The sequence below is a fragment of the Benincasa hispida genome, chromosome 10 (assembly GCF_009727055.1).
Source record: "Benincasa hispida cultivar B227 chromosome 10, ASM972705v1, whole genome shotgun sequence".
NCBI lineage: Eukaryota > Viridiplantae > Streptophyta > Magnoliopsida > Cucurbitales > Cucurbitaceae > Benincasa > Benincasa hispida.
The window spans coordinates 18,541,506-18,561,957 of NC_052358.1; the positions used below are offsets into that span (position 1 = coordinate 18,541,506).

The window sequence follows — 20,452 nt, forward strand, 5'->3', positions numbered from 1 at the left end:
ATTGGAAGCCTAATGTATTTAATGATTTCTGACATGGTCTCTCATACTCAACTAGTCCTGTTAGTAGGTATATGTCTAACCCATGTAAGAGATACAGGGAGGCCACTAAATGGATCCTAAGATACTTAGTTTGGTCTAAAAACTCAAAGACTAGTCTACCAAAAATCAGCAGAACCAAACTTAGAGGTATATGGATATGTGGATGCTGACTATTCTGGTGATTTAGACAAAAGGAGGTCCCTAACAGGCTATCTATTCCTTTATGGTTCTAATCTAATCAGCTGGAAAGCCACATTACAACCTATAGTGGCTTTATCTACAACAGAAGTTGAGTATATGACATTAACTGAAGCAATTAAAGAGGCATGTGGCTTAAGGGATTATTGAAAGACTTTGGATTAAGTCAAACAGTGGTAAAACACTATTGTGACAACCAAAGTGCTATACATTTATCCTGAAATCCACAATACCATACTAGAACAAAACATATTGATATAAAGTATCATTTCATCAGAGACAAAGTTGAGAAAGGGGAAATAGAAATCTTAAAAGTTCACACATCAGAGAACACAACAGACATGTTGACAAAATCAGTATCAAAACTTAAATTGATCAAATGTCTAGAACAAGTTGGTTTCGAACTTCCAGACACAGGGTAAATAGAATGGTCAGAATCAGGAAGATCGGAAGATTGCAGGCATTAGAGTCAAAGCGGAGAATTTGTAAAAACAGTGACTTAAATACTTTTAAGTTAGTTTAGTTTACATAACAAACTTTATATCTTGTAACGGTCAGATGGTATGTGTTATAAATACCACTGATCAGAACAAAACAATATAGAGTTCATCATACTTTCTATTTTTCTGTAAACTACAATTGTTGTAAGCAATCTTCAAGTGAGGAAGAAAAAGAATCTTCCCGTGGATGTAGGCTTATTGGCCGAACCACATAACTCTATATGTTCCTTCTTCTCTTTATCTTCTTTTTCAATCTTCATTTGTTTCTTTACAAATCAACGAAAACATGATTTTATCACAACGTTTTCAGAGTATCGAGTTGCAACGAGTAAATAATTTCTCTCATCGAGTAGCATCGAGTAAAGATTAATACTCATCTAATTCCATCGAGGAAAAAACAGAAACTCATCGAGGAAAGAAGAAAAAAATCATCGAGTAACGAGTAGATACTCATTGAGGAAATAACAGTGCTTATCAAATAAGAGAGAAAAACAGAGAAAACTTCAATGAAAAAACAGAGCTTTCCTCAGCCTTTTCTTCACCAACTCAGTATTGATCTTAATTGAATTGAAAAATGTTAATACACAAGGGCTAAATTTAAAAAAGTAAGCCCCATTCGACGAGGATTTTAAAAAAAATAAAATTATGCAATGTTTTCTTTTAATTTTCTAATTATAAAATTTTATAGGTGAAAAAATAGTGTGTATAACTTAATTTTAAAAAACCAAATGATTATTAAACAAAACCTAAAATGGGATTTACTCTTAACTTTAAATCACCATTTTATACCCTACTCTATAATAAGAAAAAAAATTATTTAACCTATAAGTTTTTAAAAAAAAAAAAAGAAAAAAAATACATTTCACCTCTAAGTTTCCGATGCCCCTTTATTTTTTAAGTATATGTTAATTACTGTTGAGTTAAACTCATTTTACCAATGAATTTAATAGAACCAAGAGGTCCGTAGTTTAAATCTCCTTTCCCAAATTTGTACTAGAAAAAGGAGTTAAACACACTTTCATAATTGCTCCTAAATTTCAATTGTTTCAATTATTTGACTTGTATTAATTTGTAAATCGACTCATAATTATTACACATAAAGAATATTTTTACTTTTAACAAAAATGTGATGCAATTCCATTTAATTAATCTTCAACTTTAGGGGGGCGGGGAAGTTAATGGCTTTGGCTTGTTATGTATATATAGCTCGCTGATTTGTATAATTAATATAATATATAGCATGAGATTTAAATTGGGTGCCATAGTAGGGAACTACAACAATTCTACAATGAATTCGATATTTGTATATTCTTTTTTGGATAGTATGCCCAAATTTCTTCTCATTTGTAATGTAATATTCTTATAAAAAGTATTCAAGTTCAAATATCAAAAATTCACTTCATGAGTACAAGATCAATGCAGCTGGGCTGCAAAGACACTGAAGATTTGGTAATGCAATAGTTATTTCAGTGCATTCCATTCCATATTTGATTGAACAATTGCAAGTATTCTTTACTAGTTCATATTAACTCTAAACTCCAAAATTGAATGGCAGCCTCTAGAAAGAAAGAAAAGATTAGGGATGTTAATAATAGTTAACCCCTTACCTGTCCTAATAAAGGAAGGGCAATATAATAGTAGTTAATCTCTACTCAAACAATCCTCGAGCTCCAGATCTACGCCCACCCGATTTTTAATATTTGCCGTAGCGTCGAGAGGCGACTTACATTTTTTCTGCAATTCCTTGAATCTGCAAACATCAAAAGAATGCTTCTTGAACAGCTTCCTTTGCCTTGAGAGGAAAAGCCTCTTCAACAAGTCTTGGTAAGTGGGATCTCTTGAAGTGAACAGGAAATAAGCATAGCCTATAACTAATCCAGTTGTTGTGGTGAAAAATGCTATTGGTTCCATTACATCCCATGAAAATTCCCAGAATGTTAGCCTGAAGAAGAGTCCAACTTGAAGAATGGCTAAACCTAGCCCGGTCCACAGTATTCGTCGCACCTGCTTATGTGCCAATACATCGATTTCTTCCTTCTTTTCTTGCAGCTGCTTTAGCTCACTCCTTGTTGGATCGTCTTCAGGCATCAAAGCAATGGGAATGGCTCGTCTCACAAGATCCACCACCTATGACATTAAGAATAAGTTTGTACGAGACGAAAAGCTATTAGCGCTACAAAAAAGAATGACAAACATTGCAGAATTGTGCATTTATTTCATACGGTAAGAACATGTCCAAAATGCTTAGCTAATGTTTACATGTGTAAACAGATAATCTTCTACTTTAATTCTGTTGGTAAGCAAGGATAATGTAGGAAAAGAACCAGGTTCTCGCTTTCGCAGTTGTACGAAAAGAACATACGATGAAAAAACGGTAAACAAGCATCGAGGATTTGGCCTATTGAGCCACAATATTGAAGCTTCCAGCACACACTAAGAATGTGAATATATTGAGTATTGACTACTCAGAGATGCTCACTCAACCACCTGCAGATATATACAATACAATGAAGAGATAGGAAAAAAAGTCCAAGAAGCATTTACAGAATCATAATCTCAATTATCAGCATAATCAAATCACAAATACACCTAATAGACTATTGACTCTACATCTTAATAATAAAATTAGTGTCTTTCCTTTTCCTCTTATTCTCTCCTGTCTTTTTTATTTGGCCACTGGCCCACAAAGTGCAGATTGAGTTCATATTTTCCTTTTGACCAGTTGGTCCTCTAACTTCAACCAAAATATAACTGCACCAACAATGATACCTTCAGTTATCAGTTTGCCGATCATAACAATGGACACAAAAAAAAGCTACAGTCAAGTTCTTGAGCCATGGATACAACCATACTGTCAAGTCCTCGAGAAAATATGATTACGGTGAGATCACAGCAGATATCCTCAGCACTCAAAACTTTGTTGAATGTGGTCAGGGGACCCGATTGTGTTTAGTGACAGGATCACGTTACCAAATCAGATGGATATAATTTGGTAAAGCTAAGTTCTTTCAAGAAGCACGCTTCTGCGAAAACTCAAAATGCCAGAAAAAAGGCTCATAAAGAGAACTGAACCATTAAGCACACTTGCAGTTTTGACATTGGCGTGAAACAAGAAGTGATTTAGAATCTCAGAACAAAGAGAAACAACACTTTGAAGCTGCCAGCCAAGTTTCTCAATATTCAAAACCCACAAAACTGGAAGACAAGACTTGAATGCTCACATTATAAATTTTAAAATAAATTAAACAAGAGAGGCAGCTCCGATCAATTCTTATTCAACTAAATCTGTTATACTTATACCGAGTACAAGAGCGATTAAAGATGCTGGACACGTACGTTTTCACCAACCTTTTGCGAGGAATTTTGAACATCCTTGATGTTAAAGACAGAGCCATAATCTCGAGTCTTTGACATGGAAGCAAAAGACAATATTTCTCAAGTTTTGTGTGGACACAAATTCCAAAGGGAGAGCAAAAAAGTAATGGGATGGGATAAATGAGGTGGACGCCCCATCTTTGAAAATATGGGATGAAACTTTTGACTTTCCTAGATTTGCTGTGTTCCACTTGGGGTTCTTTTTCCAACTTTTTTTGTAAATCCCATTCCTTCTGTAATTAACACAAATTTTCGGGCTTTTTGTAGATATTCTTCTAGAGTATATGAAACTTTTAATTAAACCAATGGGAACTTTGGCTCCTTCAAAAATAAATAAATAAACTACATCTCTGAAATTCATCTCAGAGCCAATAAGCACGTCGCGCTTAGAGGGAAGAGAACAAAGTAATATCTCACATTGTTTCTTGTGAAAGTATGAATTGCAAGTCCTCAAAACTTGTCTTAAAATTCCAAAAACTACCTTTCCCACGGTAGTAATCTTAATCAGTATTGATCTTTTTTTCTCTAAGTTTTGAATGTTTTCGTGGAAGTTGGCCTTCTTTTTTGTGGCCAATTCTAAAAGGTACCATTTGATAACCAATAGCTGGTTCCATCTTGTTGTCGTGTTTGTGTGTTTCTCCTTTTGGTCGACCTTGCTTTTTTATTTTGTCCTTTCATTCATCTTAATAAAAAGCCAGTTTTTTCCATTAAGGAGGGAAAATCTATTCAAAGACTTGTAAACGCTGGATCCTGTCGACCTAGTTAGCCCCCCAAACCTTATTGGCCGAATGACGTTCCATTCTCTAAACCTTTTTAGAGAACAAGAAAACAACACAAAAGTCAAAAACCAGAACATCCAAACTTTCCCCTTAGATTTGTTTGAATAAAAACTGACGAGACAACCCACTTGACCCCAAAATAAATTCATGTTGGGGTGGCCATCGATTGAACCATCCCGACTGATGTCTTTCTTTCTAACAGACGGCCCCTCTTTGATTTGTCTTAGATTCAAAAGAAAAAAAAATAGATTCAAGTTTAAATATTTCCCCTACTCTGTACCCAAAATGTTTTTAAATTGAAAAACCTATTCATTACACAAAACTCTATCCCTTTCAACGGTAACTTCTACCTACCTCCCGTATTTCCGACACTAAATAAACCAGAAATTGAATGATAATGATATATGAAGAAATGCAAAAACACCCACACCATGATGCAATGCAGTACATTGAATAAGGTCCACACCCATTTCACCAACCTTGTCTGGATGAAGATAGACCTTGTCGCGAAAAAGAAGAATAACACCAGCCTCATCAAGAACTCGAGCAAAAGCAGCAGCTTCATCCTGCGACCTAGCAACGCCCATGCTTTTACAAGCTTCGAGAAGCTCCGTATATCCAATCGCCTCCTTCCCATCAGTCCCCAATTTCATCTTCAACGCCTCGACATTCACCAATCTCATCAGCCTTTTAGCTTCCCCAAACGAAATCGTCTCTCCGCCAATTCCATTACCAGATTCTTCATTCACAGATCCAAGCCCAGGGCCACCGCTCTCACTTTTTTCCGCATCACGACGAATTCCTGTAGAATTTCCTGAATCCACAGATGAAGAAAACGAAGCAACTCTAGTGCAAAACCATGTCGACGATCGTACCGCCGGCGATGGATTCAAAGAAACTCCACGACCAAGCCCTAGAGTTCCATAATAAGAAGAATTCCCCGGAACTCCATTCACCAACAATCTCCGACTCAATAAACTAACAGAAGAACACCATTTCCTCCACATCATCCCGTTTTCCAAAGCTGAAAAAACAAAAAACAGAAACAGAAATCTCCGGCAACAAGCACTAAACGTGGAATCCAAAGATTCTTCCATCCATCATTCTGAAATCTTGAATAACACTCTGAAAATTTGATTTGATTGAGAGAGTGAATGAAATAATAAAGGGAAGCAATGTGGAAAAGAGTAGGTAATGTTTATATTGGTTTTGTTTGGCGCTTCAAGGCAGATTTGTAGGTTCCGAGTGAAACGGCAAAAACAAGGCAATGGCGTGGACGGGCTTGGTCGATAACCCTACGCGGCTCTTGCGTGTAATTTGTTTCGGCTTTGTTTTTTGGACCGCGTTAGACGCCATGCTGCTTCCAAAAGTGGAGATTTTATTTTATTTTTATTTCGCACTTCCATCGATATAATTTTTTTTCTTAAATACTTTTACCCCCTTCAATTTTCGCAAAATAACAATTTAATCTTTTAATATGGAGATTTAGTTCCTAACATAAAAAAAAAAATTATCAAAATTAGATGTCAACTTTAATTATTTTATGATATATACTTTATATTTTATAAAAATATTGAGTCTCTAATTATTTTATGAAATCTCATTAAATATTAAAGCTAATTTTTATAATATGGACTACATTGTTACAACTTTTAAAATATAAGGACTAAATTGTTAATAATAAAACTTAAGGATTAAATTGTTACAAAATTGAAAATTCATAGATTAAATTGTTGCAAACCAAAATTTGGACTAAATTATTACTTTTATGAAAATATATGGACTAAAAGTGATTTTTAACTTCTTTTTTTNAGATTAAAATATTAATTAAAAAAAATGTCTTGAATTTTGTATGGTAAAAATATCCCAAACTTTCCAAAGTATAAACTTTTTAAAAATTCAAAGATACCTTTATTTTTAAATTTAAAAAGTATTTATATTTTTAATAAATCTTAAAATTAGTTTTTTTTAGTACAGCAATTATGGAGAACGAGGTTATATTGATTATCATTGAGCTAAGTTCACTATGACAGTTTTTTTAGTTTCTATTAACATTTCATTTATCAATTGAGAAAAAATGTTTAATTTTTTTTTTATATAAATTATTACTATTATTTAACCAATTTTGATCCAAATTACCTTTAAATAGTTAAATTTAAGATTTATTAAAAGTTAAAAGACTCAAAATTATCACTTGATCAAATGCAACTAAAATAAAAATAGAATCCAAAGCACATACTTTAACCAATTATATATTTTTCTCTTAAATCTTTATGATTTTATCGCAATTCACAATTTTGATGCTATATTTTACTCTTTAAATTTTTTTAATTCAATAAATGTGGGATAATAAGATTTTAACCTAAAGTAGAAGTATGTGTCAACTATGATCTATGTCGTGTTGGCTACTTGTAATTTTTAACCTATATAGTTTCTTTTATGATTAAATGAATTAGGTTTTTCGTTTGTCAAGCTCAATTAAAGCCAAACTCAATTAAAGTATTATCTTGTCAAAACAAGTATCACTCAACTGATATACAATATGTGTTACAAGATGTATGTCTAAATTTCTTTTTTAAAAAAAAAAAAACCATGATGTTTCATAATATTTATTTAATTTATTGGGTTTTACTTTTCAAAAAGCAGTCATTCAAATTTGGATATTTGGTCGACGATATATGTCTTAACTAATTCAACGTGTTATATTACGTTAATCTATTATCAAAATTTCTAAAGTGAGTTTAGTTTAATTATATTGGCACGACCTCTGTACTAAATATCGAAGTTTCAATTCCCTACTCTATAATTATTGTACTAAAAAAATCTATAATCAAAATTAAATGTACAACTCAATGAATGCACGAGTGTAAAATATGTAATTTGATTCTAATATTTATATGACCATCGCATATAAAAACAAAATACATATTTAAAACGTATCAATAATAAAAATTAATGCCATTAGTAAATCCAACTACTAAATTAGAATAATTTAAAGTATAAGATCCACACATGACAAACCTACAAGTATAAAATACATAACTGAACTTTATTTTCTTTTTACAAAGCGAATTTTCTTCAGTAAATGTAATTTAATACTTTAATATTTTAAATAACAATTATATATAATAAATAAATAATTTAGGTATTAAAGTAAGCTTAACTCATTAGTATTAACACGTGCTTTATCCAATTGGAGGTTCAATCTCCTTCGTTGTACCAATAACAAATATATATTGTCGTTTAGAAAAATTTTTACAGAGAGAAAAAATGTCAAGCTTTTTACACAAGTAACAAAAAAATACATATAGACACTATAGACTTCTATTAGCCTCTATCAGTCCATATAAAATAAGATTAAAATTTTACTATTTTATGTAAGTAACTTCTTTTATTTTTCTATTTTTAAAAATCTCTCAATAGTTTAGATTTTTTTCCTCCTAAAAAATGGTTTGTTTTTATTTTATTTTATTTCGGAAAGGGTATAGGTTAAATTTACTAAATAAAAATCCTTTATAATCTCGTTGGTTTTTATTATATTAAAAAGGCAATTACATTTTTTTAGTTCAACGGTAGAGATTTGAAACTCTCGGCTCTATACTTAGAAAGTAATGGCGTAAATAGTTATTACAAATTATAAATAAAATCACATTAAATTGACTTTATTATAATTCTGTAACTGTCTTACCGGTTAGCCCAAGGGACGCTTGTTCATGAATCAGCAATAACCGACAAACGTGGCAGGTTTTTGGGGGTAAGAGCCAATAAATTACTGACACGTGTGGTCCGACAATTATATCAGAATCAAATCGCTTTTCATTTTGGATAGCAATACTAGTTAGTATTGGATGGACCTCACGTTGTCTTTTTTTTTCTTCCATCTTTTAATTTTTATATATTTTTTTTAAAACATTAACTTTACTCTTAATTTAATATTTTTTTGTACAATAGGAGGATGTGTTTGGACTTACCTCTCAATTAGGTACTTTATACCTTATTCTAATAATGGAACTATATTTATGTTGATAATTTAATAATTGAATTAATAAATATTGAATATAAAAATTATAGCTATGACCACTTCAATACATTATCCTTCTATGCCAATTAAAAAAACTATTTTCAATGATAATTGCTAATAAATAATATATTTTGAATTAAAACCACACTGAATTAAACTTCTTTTTTTTTTTTGAACGAATCACTCAAATTTTCTATAAAAAAAAAAAATCACATTTCAATATTGTTTGAAATAGTACAAATTTTCAGGATAAATTTAAACATTTACCTTTCATCTTTATTAAAAAAATAAAGTTTTGATTCCTGATCAAATTCTAAAAAAAAAATTATTGAAAGCTTATATATATGTATTTTTTAAAATTTGACTTATTTTTAATACATTAGTAGAAGGTAGATTACACAACATAAAAGCTTTAGAGTAGAAGTAGTATTTGTAGCTTAATTTTCAATCACTAAAAAATAAATTATTATTAAGTTTGATCGAAATATTTTAATTTTGTAAAAAATAAAAAATAAAAAAACAGTCCATTTAGTACTTCTTTCGGTTTTAATTTACAACCGTAAGGTCGTAGCGCTATTATAACGTCTCGTCACTGGCAAGTGGAGAGAGAGGGAGGGAGGAAGGAAAAAAAAAAAAAAAAAAAGGTGTCCGTATTGGGACGCAAAAAGGAAACTTTTAGCTAGGGGCCAAATAATGGGGTAGGTGTTACTAAAGTCAACAAAAAAGTGCGTTCGGAAATTATTGTGCAACAGATTATTGTTCTTTTAATTATTATTATTGATTATCATCTACAAAAAAGAATAGATAATTCAAAAGGGATTTAAAATTATATATAAAAAAATATATATTAATATGACAACAATTCATTTAAAATATCCCTTAAACTTCTAAAATGAGTTAAAAAATATCCTTATTGTTAGTTTTGGATAGAAATTATCAATGTTTTGTGTCAAAAATATCCTAAATTTTCAAAATTTTCAAAAATACCCTTAAACTTTGAAAAAAGTTCAAAAATACCCTTATTGTTGTATATAATATGATACCGTCTTAATTCTCTATTTTTCATCTTTTTTCTTCGGTCCTTTCTTTAATACCCTCTTACTCCCCTTTTTGTTAACATTTATTTATTTAAAAAAAGAGCAAATACAATGGCACACTTCAATTCATGTATTTGGACTATAATAAAAACAAAGAGAAAAAAGAAACACCAAGAGATTTTAGAAATTAAATGTTTTAACAAAGTTGTGTTAGTACTGGAGTATCTATTTATAACCAAATACATTTTTATTTTGACTATTTATCGTTTTAGTATGTTTTAAGGAGAGATTTTGATTTTGGAATTTTGTAAAATTTTTGTGGGATTTTATGATTGAACTTAAATTTTTGGTTGCTAGAAAAATTATTGTAGACTAAGAATTGAAAAATTAAGAGAAAAACAAAGTATCTATATGAAAAGAAGATGAGTATCCATATAATTTGTTTTAAAATTAGATTTTTCAAACTTAAGAAAACTTCAACCAAATTAACCACCATATAAGTAATATGAGCTTTTTTATTCTTTATTTTTTTAAATCTTAAAGTTATTTTTGCAATGAGGTATTAGCAATTTTTTTTCATATACTAACAGTGAAAGTATTTTTTTAACTTTTTTTTAAAAATTAAGAGCATTTTTAAAACTTTTGAAAGTTTGGGATATATTTTAAACAAAATTTGAACCATTTCCATTAAAAAATAATGACAACATTATTTTAAAATTTTGCTATTTGCATTCACAATACTCATAAATTTGGATCACAACATCATTATAGTCACTGCCAACCATTAAATGTCCTAATTTCTCGTTAAATGGTCTTAAGAATTTCTCCAATGATAGTTATACAATTTTATTAAAGATCAATAACAATATTGCAACTTATGATAAAAATAAGGATACTTTTAAAACAAAATACAATTCAAGAGTATTCTTTATAATTTAGCCATTTAATTATAATCCACAAAAATTTCAATTATGAAACGATCAACTCCAAAACTACACTAAAAAAAATTAAGATTTCAATCATTGACAATATTCTTCCTCTTGCATCTAACATAAATCTTGAGTTGATTATATTCCATAACCAATTGCCGACACGAGCATAATTCTAATTGATTACGACATATTTTTAACTAAAAGGTCAGATTCAAATCTAATGCACATGCTACGATTCAAAATATAAACTAGAACCTCTCAAAAGTTATATGAATAACAAGTATGTTTAGTCTATATTAACAAACAATTTGAGGTTTTTGCACCGGTGGCTTTAAGTTTTACAGTGCAAAAGCTTACTTGTACCTCCAAATTAACTCCATTTTCTTTTTCAAAACTTTTTACATGTTGGCTGTTGGCAACCAAATATCATACTTACTACAAGATAAACAAGGAAGCAGGTTAAAATAGACCTGTCATTTGCTATACCTTGCCTTTTTAAGAGTTTTAATCATTCCTCTAGCGATCTTCCAAAACCAAAAAACGTTCATCATTGCCAACATAGGAGGCACCATCAGCAAACTATAGAAGCCCAAAGGATACACGGTCTTCACCTGAAACATATCAAAGAGAAAAATTCAGCAACCATTCTATATGGAAAGGGCATTGCAACTACTTACAAGTATTTTCCATGACGGGCTTCTAAGTTATGGTTGCTTAGGGTGAGTGTTTATGATTACTTTTGAAAGAAAGCACTCTTGTTTTTCCTAATGATTTTTGGAGGAAGAGTTTGGAATGAAGATTGGAAAAGTGCTTTCGAGTTAAACAAAAAAATACTTCTTCTCAAAGTAATTTTAAATGAATCACTCATAAGGCATTTGGGGCAAGGTGTGGAGTTGTGAAGTCTGAAAAGTTATGAACTCCTAGCTGCACATAGTGTTAGGACTTTTGGAGGAAGCTCTAGTTAAGGGTGAGTTTGGAATGAAGGTTGAAAAATGTACTTTCGAGTTTTTTAAAAAAATATTTCTCAAAGTAATTTTAGATGAATCACTCATTAGCACATTTGAGGTAAGGAATGGAGTTGTGAAGTTTTGAAAGTTGTCAACTTCTGGGGCCCACAATATTAGGGAGTTAATAAGGCATAAAATTGACATTTTTCAGCTGCGGAGCTCACAAGCTTCTTAAGCTAGACAAGAAGCGAAATTCACAACTTTACTCTCCTTGAAGTCTTAATCAAGTCTGAAGCACTTTAAAGGTTTCAAACTCACTTTTAACTATCAAATCAAATGCTGTAAATATTATTCCAAAAAATGTTTTGAAGAAGCTAAAAACCTTTTATAGGGTCCACATACCCCAAGTCAGCTCAAATTCACCTATATGGGGGAGGAGTTATCCAGGCTAGCCAATACTATTTCCTACCTACCCAAATCCAATAAAACATAGGAACTTTTTATGAATCCCACTGGAACCATATATTTCATACCTACCCCCACTCAAACCAAAGTAATTTTATTTTTCTTCTAACAAGTAATCCTACTCAACCCACCAACCAATTATCTGACACACAAGAACCAAAGCTACGCAAGATAAATTTTGGGGCATTTCATTCACCGATATTAAAAGCAACCACTTGAAAATAGTTTCTAGATTATTGGCCTAAAAAGTTTTCAAACTAGGAGGCTCTAGCAGAAAGGCAATTGTGGTAGTGTTGTATTTCAGCCATGGATCTTTTATTTTCCTTTTTTCCATTTTTTCTCTCGATAGTATGCTTTTAGACATAGTCTTTCACACAGAGCCGTTCAAATAGTCAGCATCAACTTGCAACAGAGTTTTCCTTTTTGTTTTCAGTAACAAACACCTAACGGAAACTTCATTTAAGATTGAAGTGGCTTGGCGTCAGGTTATACTAACATCTCTATCCATAATTGGAATAATTCAAACATGGAACTAAGCCTGTAAATCGATCATTTCTAGCATCATACTACAAGAAAACTGTACTTGATCATCTCTAGCATGATCGGCGTCATCTTTTTTCATCCTTTAATTATTATATTTGATTATTTTCACAGTTGATAATGAATATTATTATCAACTAGTTAGAGGACACGTGCAATGCAATTGATTCAAAATCTTTAAAACACAAATTTTTAAGTAAACATACTTTTAATTAAACTTAAATAGTATATATCTAACATGGTATTTAAAAGTAATGGTAGAGGTGATGACTAAAACTATATGTATGTTTTATTTAGTTATTTATAATGAATATAAAATGGGTTGGATACACTTGAAAATGTTTGAAACATAATTTTATAGCTTGAGATCTAAATAGTAAACAAATATAATTTTTATAAATATATGAATTTAAAAATAATCAAAGAGATAAAATGGAAAAAGATATTTTCAATCATAATTTTGAATGGTCTTGAGTAAAAATAAATTATCAATAACTTTAATAACGATATACACTTGAGATTTTTTTAAAAAAAAAAATTAAAACCACTTTGTATCTTCTAAAGTATTGTGGAATTTTATACATTGAACAACTGTTAATTTTTTGTTTTGGTTTTTTTCAGTAAAAAATAAAAAATTAAAAAATTAAAAAAAAAAAAAAAAAAAAAAAAAAAAAAAATTCAATTCTTTTAAAATTTACTTTAGTGACATCTTTTATATTAGCCATAAACATTGAATTCAAATGAAAAAGCAAAACAGGGAAACTAATTTTAAAATGATAAGAATATACAATGGAAGGAATTGTTAAATTGTATTTCACGTGTTTTTAAAATAAGTTATCAATGTATAATTATTTTTCTAAATTTTAAAAAAAAAAAAAAAAAAAAAAAAAAACAAAACAAAGTAGAACTAAAAAAAAATTTGAATGTTCATAAATATTATCAAATAAGTTATCAAATGTACAAAAGAAAAAGTATACGTACAAAAAAGTAGGAAAGGATATACAAAATACGAATGGTTGAAAGATATAATGGCAAAAAAGGAATGTAAAATTAAATGGAAAAAAAATGAAAGATGCTTACAAGACCATAGAGGAAGGGGTATGAGTGTGAGGACAAAAGAGTCATTAATGAAAAAGTTAAGGGCAAAGAGGAAAATTATAAATTCTCTATTCTTAGCCCCTTTAATATAGTTATAGATGTAGATATGATTATATATAATATAGATAAGCAAAGTATTCAAGACTCAGTTTGCAACCAGAGATGTTAATTACTCACCTGATCAAAATGTTTAAACATGTGAACGAAAAAATATATAAATAAGAGAATCCTCGCAACCTGAAGAAACAAAACTCGTGTCAGATCGAATAAGAAAATAGAACAGAAAAAGACAAAACTTGTATTGATTACTCCTAATTAGGTACTCAGTACATGAGTGAAGTAACTTCTTATCATAACTAAAAAACCAATTAAATAAAATTATAAGATTCCATTGAACACTTGGGCTAAAGCTCAATTACATGAATGCACATACACATTATTTTCTATTGATTAGGGAATATTATTAACACTAAAAAGAGACAAGAATTCAAATGATGGACATTACCAACCACCCGAGAAACAATGCAATTCCATTAATGACGTAAAGGTTTGAGTTCTTCTGGCCAGCATTGTCCAAGTACCTGATGAAGTAAAGAAAAGCAACAAGCAAACATTCAAAACTAAATACGTTATTTCTCTAACCAGAAAACAGAGTGAGAATTCTATATTTTCTCACTAGAAATAGAGTATAAATTAAACAATTAAGGTCTCGTTTGATAACCATTTGATTTTTTATTTTCGTTGTTAAAAATTATACCTATAGACACTACTTTTACCTTCAAATTTCTTCATTTGTTATCTATTTTTTACCAATGGTTTAAAAAACCAAACCAAATTTTAAAAACTAAAAAAAGTAGCTTTCAAAAACTTGTTGTTTGTTTGTGAAATTTAGCTAAGAATTCAATCAATATATTTTAGAAAAATGCAAATCATTGTAAGAAATGGGAAGGAAATAGGCTTAATTTTCAAAAACCAAATAGTTACCAAACAGGGCTTAAACTTTTGAAAGCTATAAGATTTATAACTGATAGCCTTACCATCTAAGATTTACAAATGGAGTTGTGCTTTCTGTGAAAAGAACCATTAGTATGTAAACCTGTCCTTGGCCACTTAGGAGGGATTGAATGATCGAGAACAGTGATAAAACATGATGCACGACCTAATTGAAAATTAGGAAAGTCAGTTACCAGATTTCACATTTTCACTCAATATTGAAGCATACAAGTCTACTGTCTACAACCTTCAGTTTTCTTTTTTTCACGAATATGTTTATAGCGACACTTCAAAAGTAAAAGAAAATAAGTTTCAACAAACATCTTGTTTTTATTTTGTTTTCACAGATGAAACACATATTTCTACCAAAGCTCCTCTGATACATTGTTAATCCTCTCTCTCTTACCATTTATTTATTCAGCAAAAATTTTGTCCTACTTTCTTCACTAGTAGTGTAGTACGTATAAAATCAATAATTTAACACATTCCCTTTCATAACCATTTCATTCTGTATTAACTTTATCCTACTTTCCATTAATTTCTTCATCAGTAGTACATAATCAATAGTTTATCACAACATTCCATGAATAAGCAAGCTCTCATGTTTCCATTACTTTCTTCGCCAGCAATATATAACTTTCTTTTGGACTATACATATATTTCTGATTAATCCTCTCTTGCTATGTTTATAACTCATTCACTGCACTCAAACCCCCACAATATTTAATTCTTTCTCATCAGTCTCACAAGTCGCCGCATAACGAGATTTTCTACATGCCGTTTGGGTAATTATCTAGATATACAGAACACGCAGGCTGTATGGACCCAACTGTTCTATTGCTCAAATCAATCTCTCCACAATAAATGCACAAAATTAGTCTCTACTTTTCGGCAAGAACATTTTAAATCTCTAAAATTGACAGTGAGAAAAATAGTTGGATTTCTCTTTTAAACTTATTATTATTTTTTTAAAACCTATCGTTGTAGTCCTATTAGCGGGGGACAGAATCAGTGTCTAATGAGTTTCTTGTCAACTATATAAAGAATTAAACAAAAGCAGTTGTTACTTGTTAGTAAATTCCCATTACAAAGAAGATATATTTTTAAAACTCTAGGACACAATTGTACAACCAATAGAATAGATTGTTCAGGTAAGGTTGTCAAAAAAAATAAAATTAAAAGGTGGAACATAAACCACAACGACATACAATATCAAATGAATCTAATATATTAAGATTATGGGGGGAAATGGTGAACCTTTCTTCATACTTACATACTCGAAACCACCTAAAGCCGGGAAATACCAAAGAACCATTGCCAAATCTGATAGAAAATAGCCAATAGAGAACTGCAAAAAGCACCATGAGGAAAAGAGAATGAAATTAATGATTCAAAACTGTCAAAATCAACGGCAACAAAACATCTAACTGCTCCTTTTGCATGGAGAATAGAGTAACAAGTTAAAAAATAATAATAAATAATAAATAATAAATAAAGTCAATTTTCACGTAACTAATCACTTGCAGCCACTAGACTCCTCGAGGAAGAGAAAACAACAATAATGGAAAAAGATCTAACATCTGAAAAAAATAATAATAAATAAAAGAACAACAACAACAACAAAAACAACCAAAGAACAAAAAATAAGATGGAAAGTAAGTAAAAACAGAAGGTAAGGAACAAAACGGCATCTATGTTATTACTGCTACAACACTTGGTTGACTGCTAGAGCATCTAAAAATTCGGTCTCTCCAAGAAAATTAATGTTCACTGAATTGTCCAAATTTCTAATTATCTAAATCAATATAGAATATTATTAAAATGTACCAATGATTCTATTAGACTAAATTAAGGCACATGTAAAGTGCTTGATAACATAGAAGCTCAGGTTATTTATTGTCCCAGCTTTCTACAAATCTATATTGCAACTCTATTATGAATTATGTACACCTAAAATAGTTTGTACTCCAAATACAGACTATTATAAATCATAGACTATAATAACCACCGATTATAAGAGCTAACTCAGCGTCCCAAACGCTTCCTAACATACTCAATTTAATGGTTCTTAGCAAATTGAATGATAATAAGTAGAACCGTTTGTAACAACAAAATTATACTAATATATATATATATATATTGACACGTACATTTATATTAATGGCAAACTGTACACAAAATAATCATCAAATTTTGTAGCCCAACCAACTCATAAAATAGGTTAGGGGAAAATATATTGTAATGTCAACAAACAAAAGAAGCAAAGTCAAGAAAAAATTATAACCAAATATCACATAAGGAGAAGCTTTCACGACCTTTCTGCTGATCAACTTACCCCCAATGTCATATCAGATAAAGAGGACGTTCTTCTTATAAGAAGCTCATTACTGGAACCTGGATCGAAAGTACTAGAAAACAGAACAAGGTAAAGAGAAGAAGATGCTGAAACAAGGGCGTGGAATGTTGAAAACCCCCTACAAAAGAATAACGATTCATCATTTTACATTCACTTAGCAGATGTATTGCTAAGAAATAAGCACATTATTAAATGAAATAAGAGATAACAATCATTTTACCTATTGTTCCATTCGACCTTTCCAAAATTGCTTAACTTGCCATATGCTTTAAAGCTTTGGAGGCTAACGATGCCTGTTAACGTGTAAACCTTCAAGAAAGGAATAGAGAAGTTCCTTAACATTCATTCTTCTTTTACACTCACGTGCCAGACCACAACAACGTGAGTCCTGTAATTGAGGGTCAATCTTACAATGCTTTCATTTCCTAGCTCTAGTTTCTTGCTTGGGATCATTTCTCATTTGTTCGTCTCTATTCTCTACTTTGAAGAAAAAATAGTCCACCCGAGAATATCTCAATGGATAAGGTAACAATTACCATTCTAAAGATATGGTTCCAACCCCTCAACGGTTGAACTCAAAATATAAATATATACACTTTGAAGAAAAATAAATAAATAAATAAAATGTGCTTGACAACCACTCTTGTTTCTGCTTTTCTGGTTCACGATCTTTTAAAAAACAGAAGTGTCGCTTGAAAATTATTTAATATTTATTCCTTTTTTACAAGTTCTATAGTGCATAAGCAATTTATGTGCATACGTAACTAAAAGATTAGTTTCATTAATATTTTGAGAACTTGACACTAGTAAACGAGAAGCAAAAGTTTGTGAACAGGAGTACAACTTCACGCATATCAAAAGACGGTGGAGGCACCATAAATGACAAGAAGAAAAGAATTTTCTTCCTATCGTTAAACTACCAACACATGTGCATATGAGAGCAGCATTCAAGACTCCCCCATTAATCAACATATACAAATATGTTTGCATAGAGAGGAGACAACAACAAATCAAGGGAAATTGGTAATTCAATCAACTACCAGCTTCTAAAAGAATCAGCAGAAATTAGGTCGAGAAAGAGCGTAATAAACCGGGGGCAAAAAATTCAGTTCGACAGTAAAATGTTGCTAGATGTGAAGGTTACTAATTACCATACATCAATGAAGAGACAGGGAAGGAAATCATGGATTGCAGATGGTTATTCGCCTACTCTACTTTAAACAAGCATCAACAACACGAATCGGTACTCAACACTTACAATCTTGCAGAAAACAATGCCAGAAAAGACCGAAGCCAGCCATAGAAGTTCCTTGCTCGGAGCGGAAGCGTCGATGACTGAGATAGTCATGTACACAAGAGACAGACGCAAATGCACAATTGCTGCAAACTGAACAGAAAGATAAACCAAATCAATATCGAATAGTTCACTCACCGGAGTAAAAGCAAAGCAGTACAAAGCCCTAGAATCACGTGTAGAACGAGTTAAAGCCGTCAATGCAGATAACGAAATTGTTTTTTCCGGCAGATGATGAACATAGACATACTTTTCCGAAAAGGACGGTGTAGTCTTAGAAAGCCACTCGCATTAGCGGGCCATGGCCTTCAAAGTACTTTGGCTAGATACACTGGATTGAAATTTAGGTTCAAAAGTAGCAACGGCAGCCGGAAGAAGTAGAAAAACGTCTGATTCATAAACAGGCGCCTGAAGCCGACGGCGGCGCCGGTGAATGACAAAGAAACGGAAGATCGAAGAGAAGCAGCAATATAATCAGAGGAAGCAACAGAGAATTTTGTACGTACAGCGCAACAAGTGGAGGACAGCAAACGAAGAAGAGCTTTGAGATTTGACTTGACCGATCGAGTCTTTCCGTTCAATGTATGGAAATTGGAATTTTGGAATAATCTCTCCGTTTTTCAAAAGGCCGACAAGAAATCGGGAATCCACGTCGGCGCTCCGACAGAGTGGATGCCCATGTGTAAGTTTGGGCCTAATGATGACTAATGGGCCTAAAAGTTCTGGGTATTTTTTGGTTGGCCACCACATGACAGTTTTGAAAGTTGAACACTGGTGCTAATTTTGTATCTAAAATGGGAGGACTTAGGTAGGTGCTTTAGGATCACCTTGATCGTGTCTTCTTTGCTCGTTTAAAGTTCATTCCTGAATACGATAAGGTTAAGACACTTGAAACGATGAAAATTTATTTTGGGATGGAGAACATTTCTCAAATTCTTCATTCAAACTTCTTAGTTGAATCTGATTGGTTAGAAGCAATCAATTTGTTGAATTTTACATTGGTCTCCTTCTTTATTGAGAAGGCAACGTATTAGGGTTGTGTTCTGGGAGCTATTTCTTTCTCTCATGTTCGACGATGTCAAAAAAATTTTGTACATTCTTTTGCACCTACAGCTTTAGAGGAGGCGAGTCTTCCCTTCTTTTTACTCATTATCCCGAGTAGTTTTTCATACTTGTTTCATGTGATATAATCTTATAGTTTGTCTATACCTATTTTCCTCGTATTGTCCTTTTTTTTTTTTTGCAATGGGTAACACTTTTAAGGTTAATAATTAACTATATAACAACATTTTTTAAAAAATTATAAATATAGCAAAATCTATCAATGATATACTGTATCGCTGATAAACTCCTACAAGTGATATAGTCTATCACAAACTACAAAAATTGAATGTCTGGATCTAAATTTTGTTATATCTGCAAATTATTTTGTGTGTGTTATTTGCTAATACTTAGGTCTTATTGCTATATTTGCAACTTCTCCTTACTTTTTATGAGTTTTGGATTATGAGCATTTTCATTCGATTTTTTTTTTCTTTTTTACAATATGTGAAGTATGAGAGTGGAATCCCTGATTTCAAGATCAATAATAAGTACTATATCGATTGAATTATGCTCAATTTGACTTGAAAATAATTATTCTGTAAATAAAAAATATAGTTGTATTTTATTTTTTCAAAATTATATTTTTAGATAATACGAGATGTTAAGAAAGCATAGAGAACTAAAGCGAACTTTTTCTTTCCTATTCAAAAATTCATTACTAATCAAATAGGGACAAATCCATTTCATTGGTAAATGAAAAATCCATTTGAAATGTGTTAGAGTCCGTTTTGGATTGACTTGAGAAAAATAATGTTTTTCAAAAAAATCGTTTTT

The 20,452-nt window shown here is 31.0% G+C and overlaps 2 protein-coding genes across 3 annotated transcripts; both read right to left on the minus strand.

Annotated features, from left to right (window-relative positions):
- Positions 1–2,080: 2,080 nt before the first annotated feature.
- On the minus strand, positions 2,081–6,227 carry LOC120089308 (calcium uniporter protein 5, mitochondrial-like). The gene is made up of 2 exons (XM_039046743.1): positions 5,371–6,227; positions 2,081–2,864 (listed from the first exon to the last, which is right to left on the minus strand). Exons 1-2 carry the CDS (start codon positions 5,986–5,988, stop codon positions 2,379–2,381), a joined length of 1,104 nt encoding a protein of 367 aa, XP_038902671.1. The 5' UTR covers positions 5,989–6,227; the 3' UTR covers positions 2,081–2,378.
- Positions 6,228–11,116: 4,889 nt separating this feature from the next.
- LOC120089429 (TLC domain-containing protein 4-B) lies at positions 11,117–19,198 on the minus strand. 2 transcript variants are annotated; one of them, XM_039046890.1, is made up of 9 exons: positions 19,081–19,198; positions 18,539–18,667; positions 17,501–17,589; positions 17,260–17,398; positions 16,198–16,272; positions 14,969–15,090; positions 14,437–14,512; positions 14,109–14,168; positions 11,117–11,492 (listed from the first exon to the last, which is right to left on the minus strand). In XM_039046890.1, exons 2-9 carry the CDS (start codon positions 18,626–18,628, stop codon positions 11,355–11,357), a joined length of 789 nt encoding a protein of 262 aa, XP_038902818.1. In that variant the 5' UTR covers positions 18,629–18,667; positions 19,081–19,198; the 3' UTR covers positions 11,117–11,354. The 2 variants fall into 2 exon arrangements, with proteins under 2 accessions (XP_038902818.1, XP_038902817.1); XM_039046889.1 differs by having other exon boundaries at positions 11,126–11,492; positions 18,825–19,175.
- Positions 19,199–20,452: the final 1,254 nt, after the last annotated feature.

Excerpts from the sequence above, each read along its gene's own strand:
- LOC120089308 (XM_039046743.1), bottom strand. The coding sequence starts at position 5,988 with ATGGAAGAATCTTTGGATTCCACGTTTAGTGCTTGTTGCCGGAGATTT. Across the intron at positions 2,865-5,370 it reads TCTATCTTCATCCAGACAAG|GTGGTGGATCTTGTGAGACG; the intron begins GTTGGTGAAATG and ends TTAATGTCATAG.
- LOC120089429 (XM_039046890.1), bottom strand. The coding sequence starts at position 18,628 with ATGACTATCTCAGTCATCGACGCTTCCGCTCCGAGCAAGGAACTTCTA. Across the intron at positions 17,399-17,500 it reads AAGGTCGAATGGAACAATAG|GGGGTTTTCAACATTCCACG; the intron begins GTAAAATGATTG and ends ATTCTTTTGTAG. Across the intron at positions 14,169-14,436 it reads CATTGTTTCTCGGGTGGTTG|GTTGCGAGGATTCTCTTATT; the intron begins GTAATGTCCATC and ends TTGTTTCTTCAG.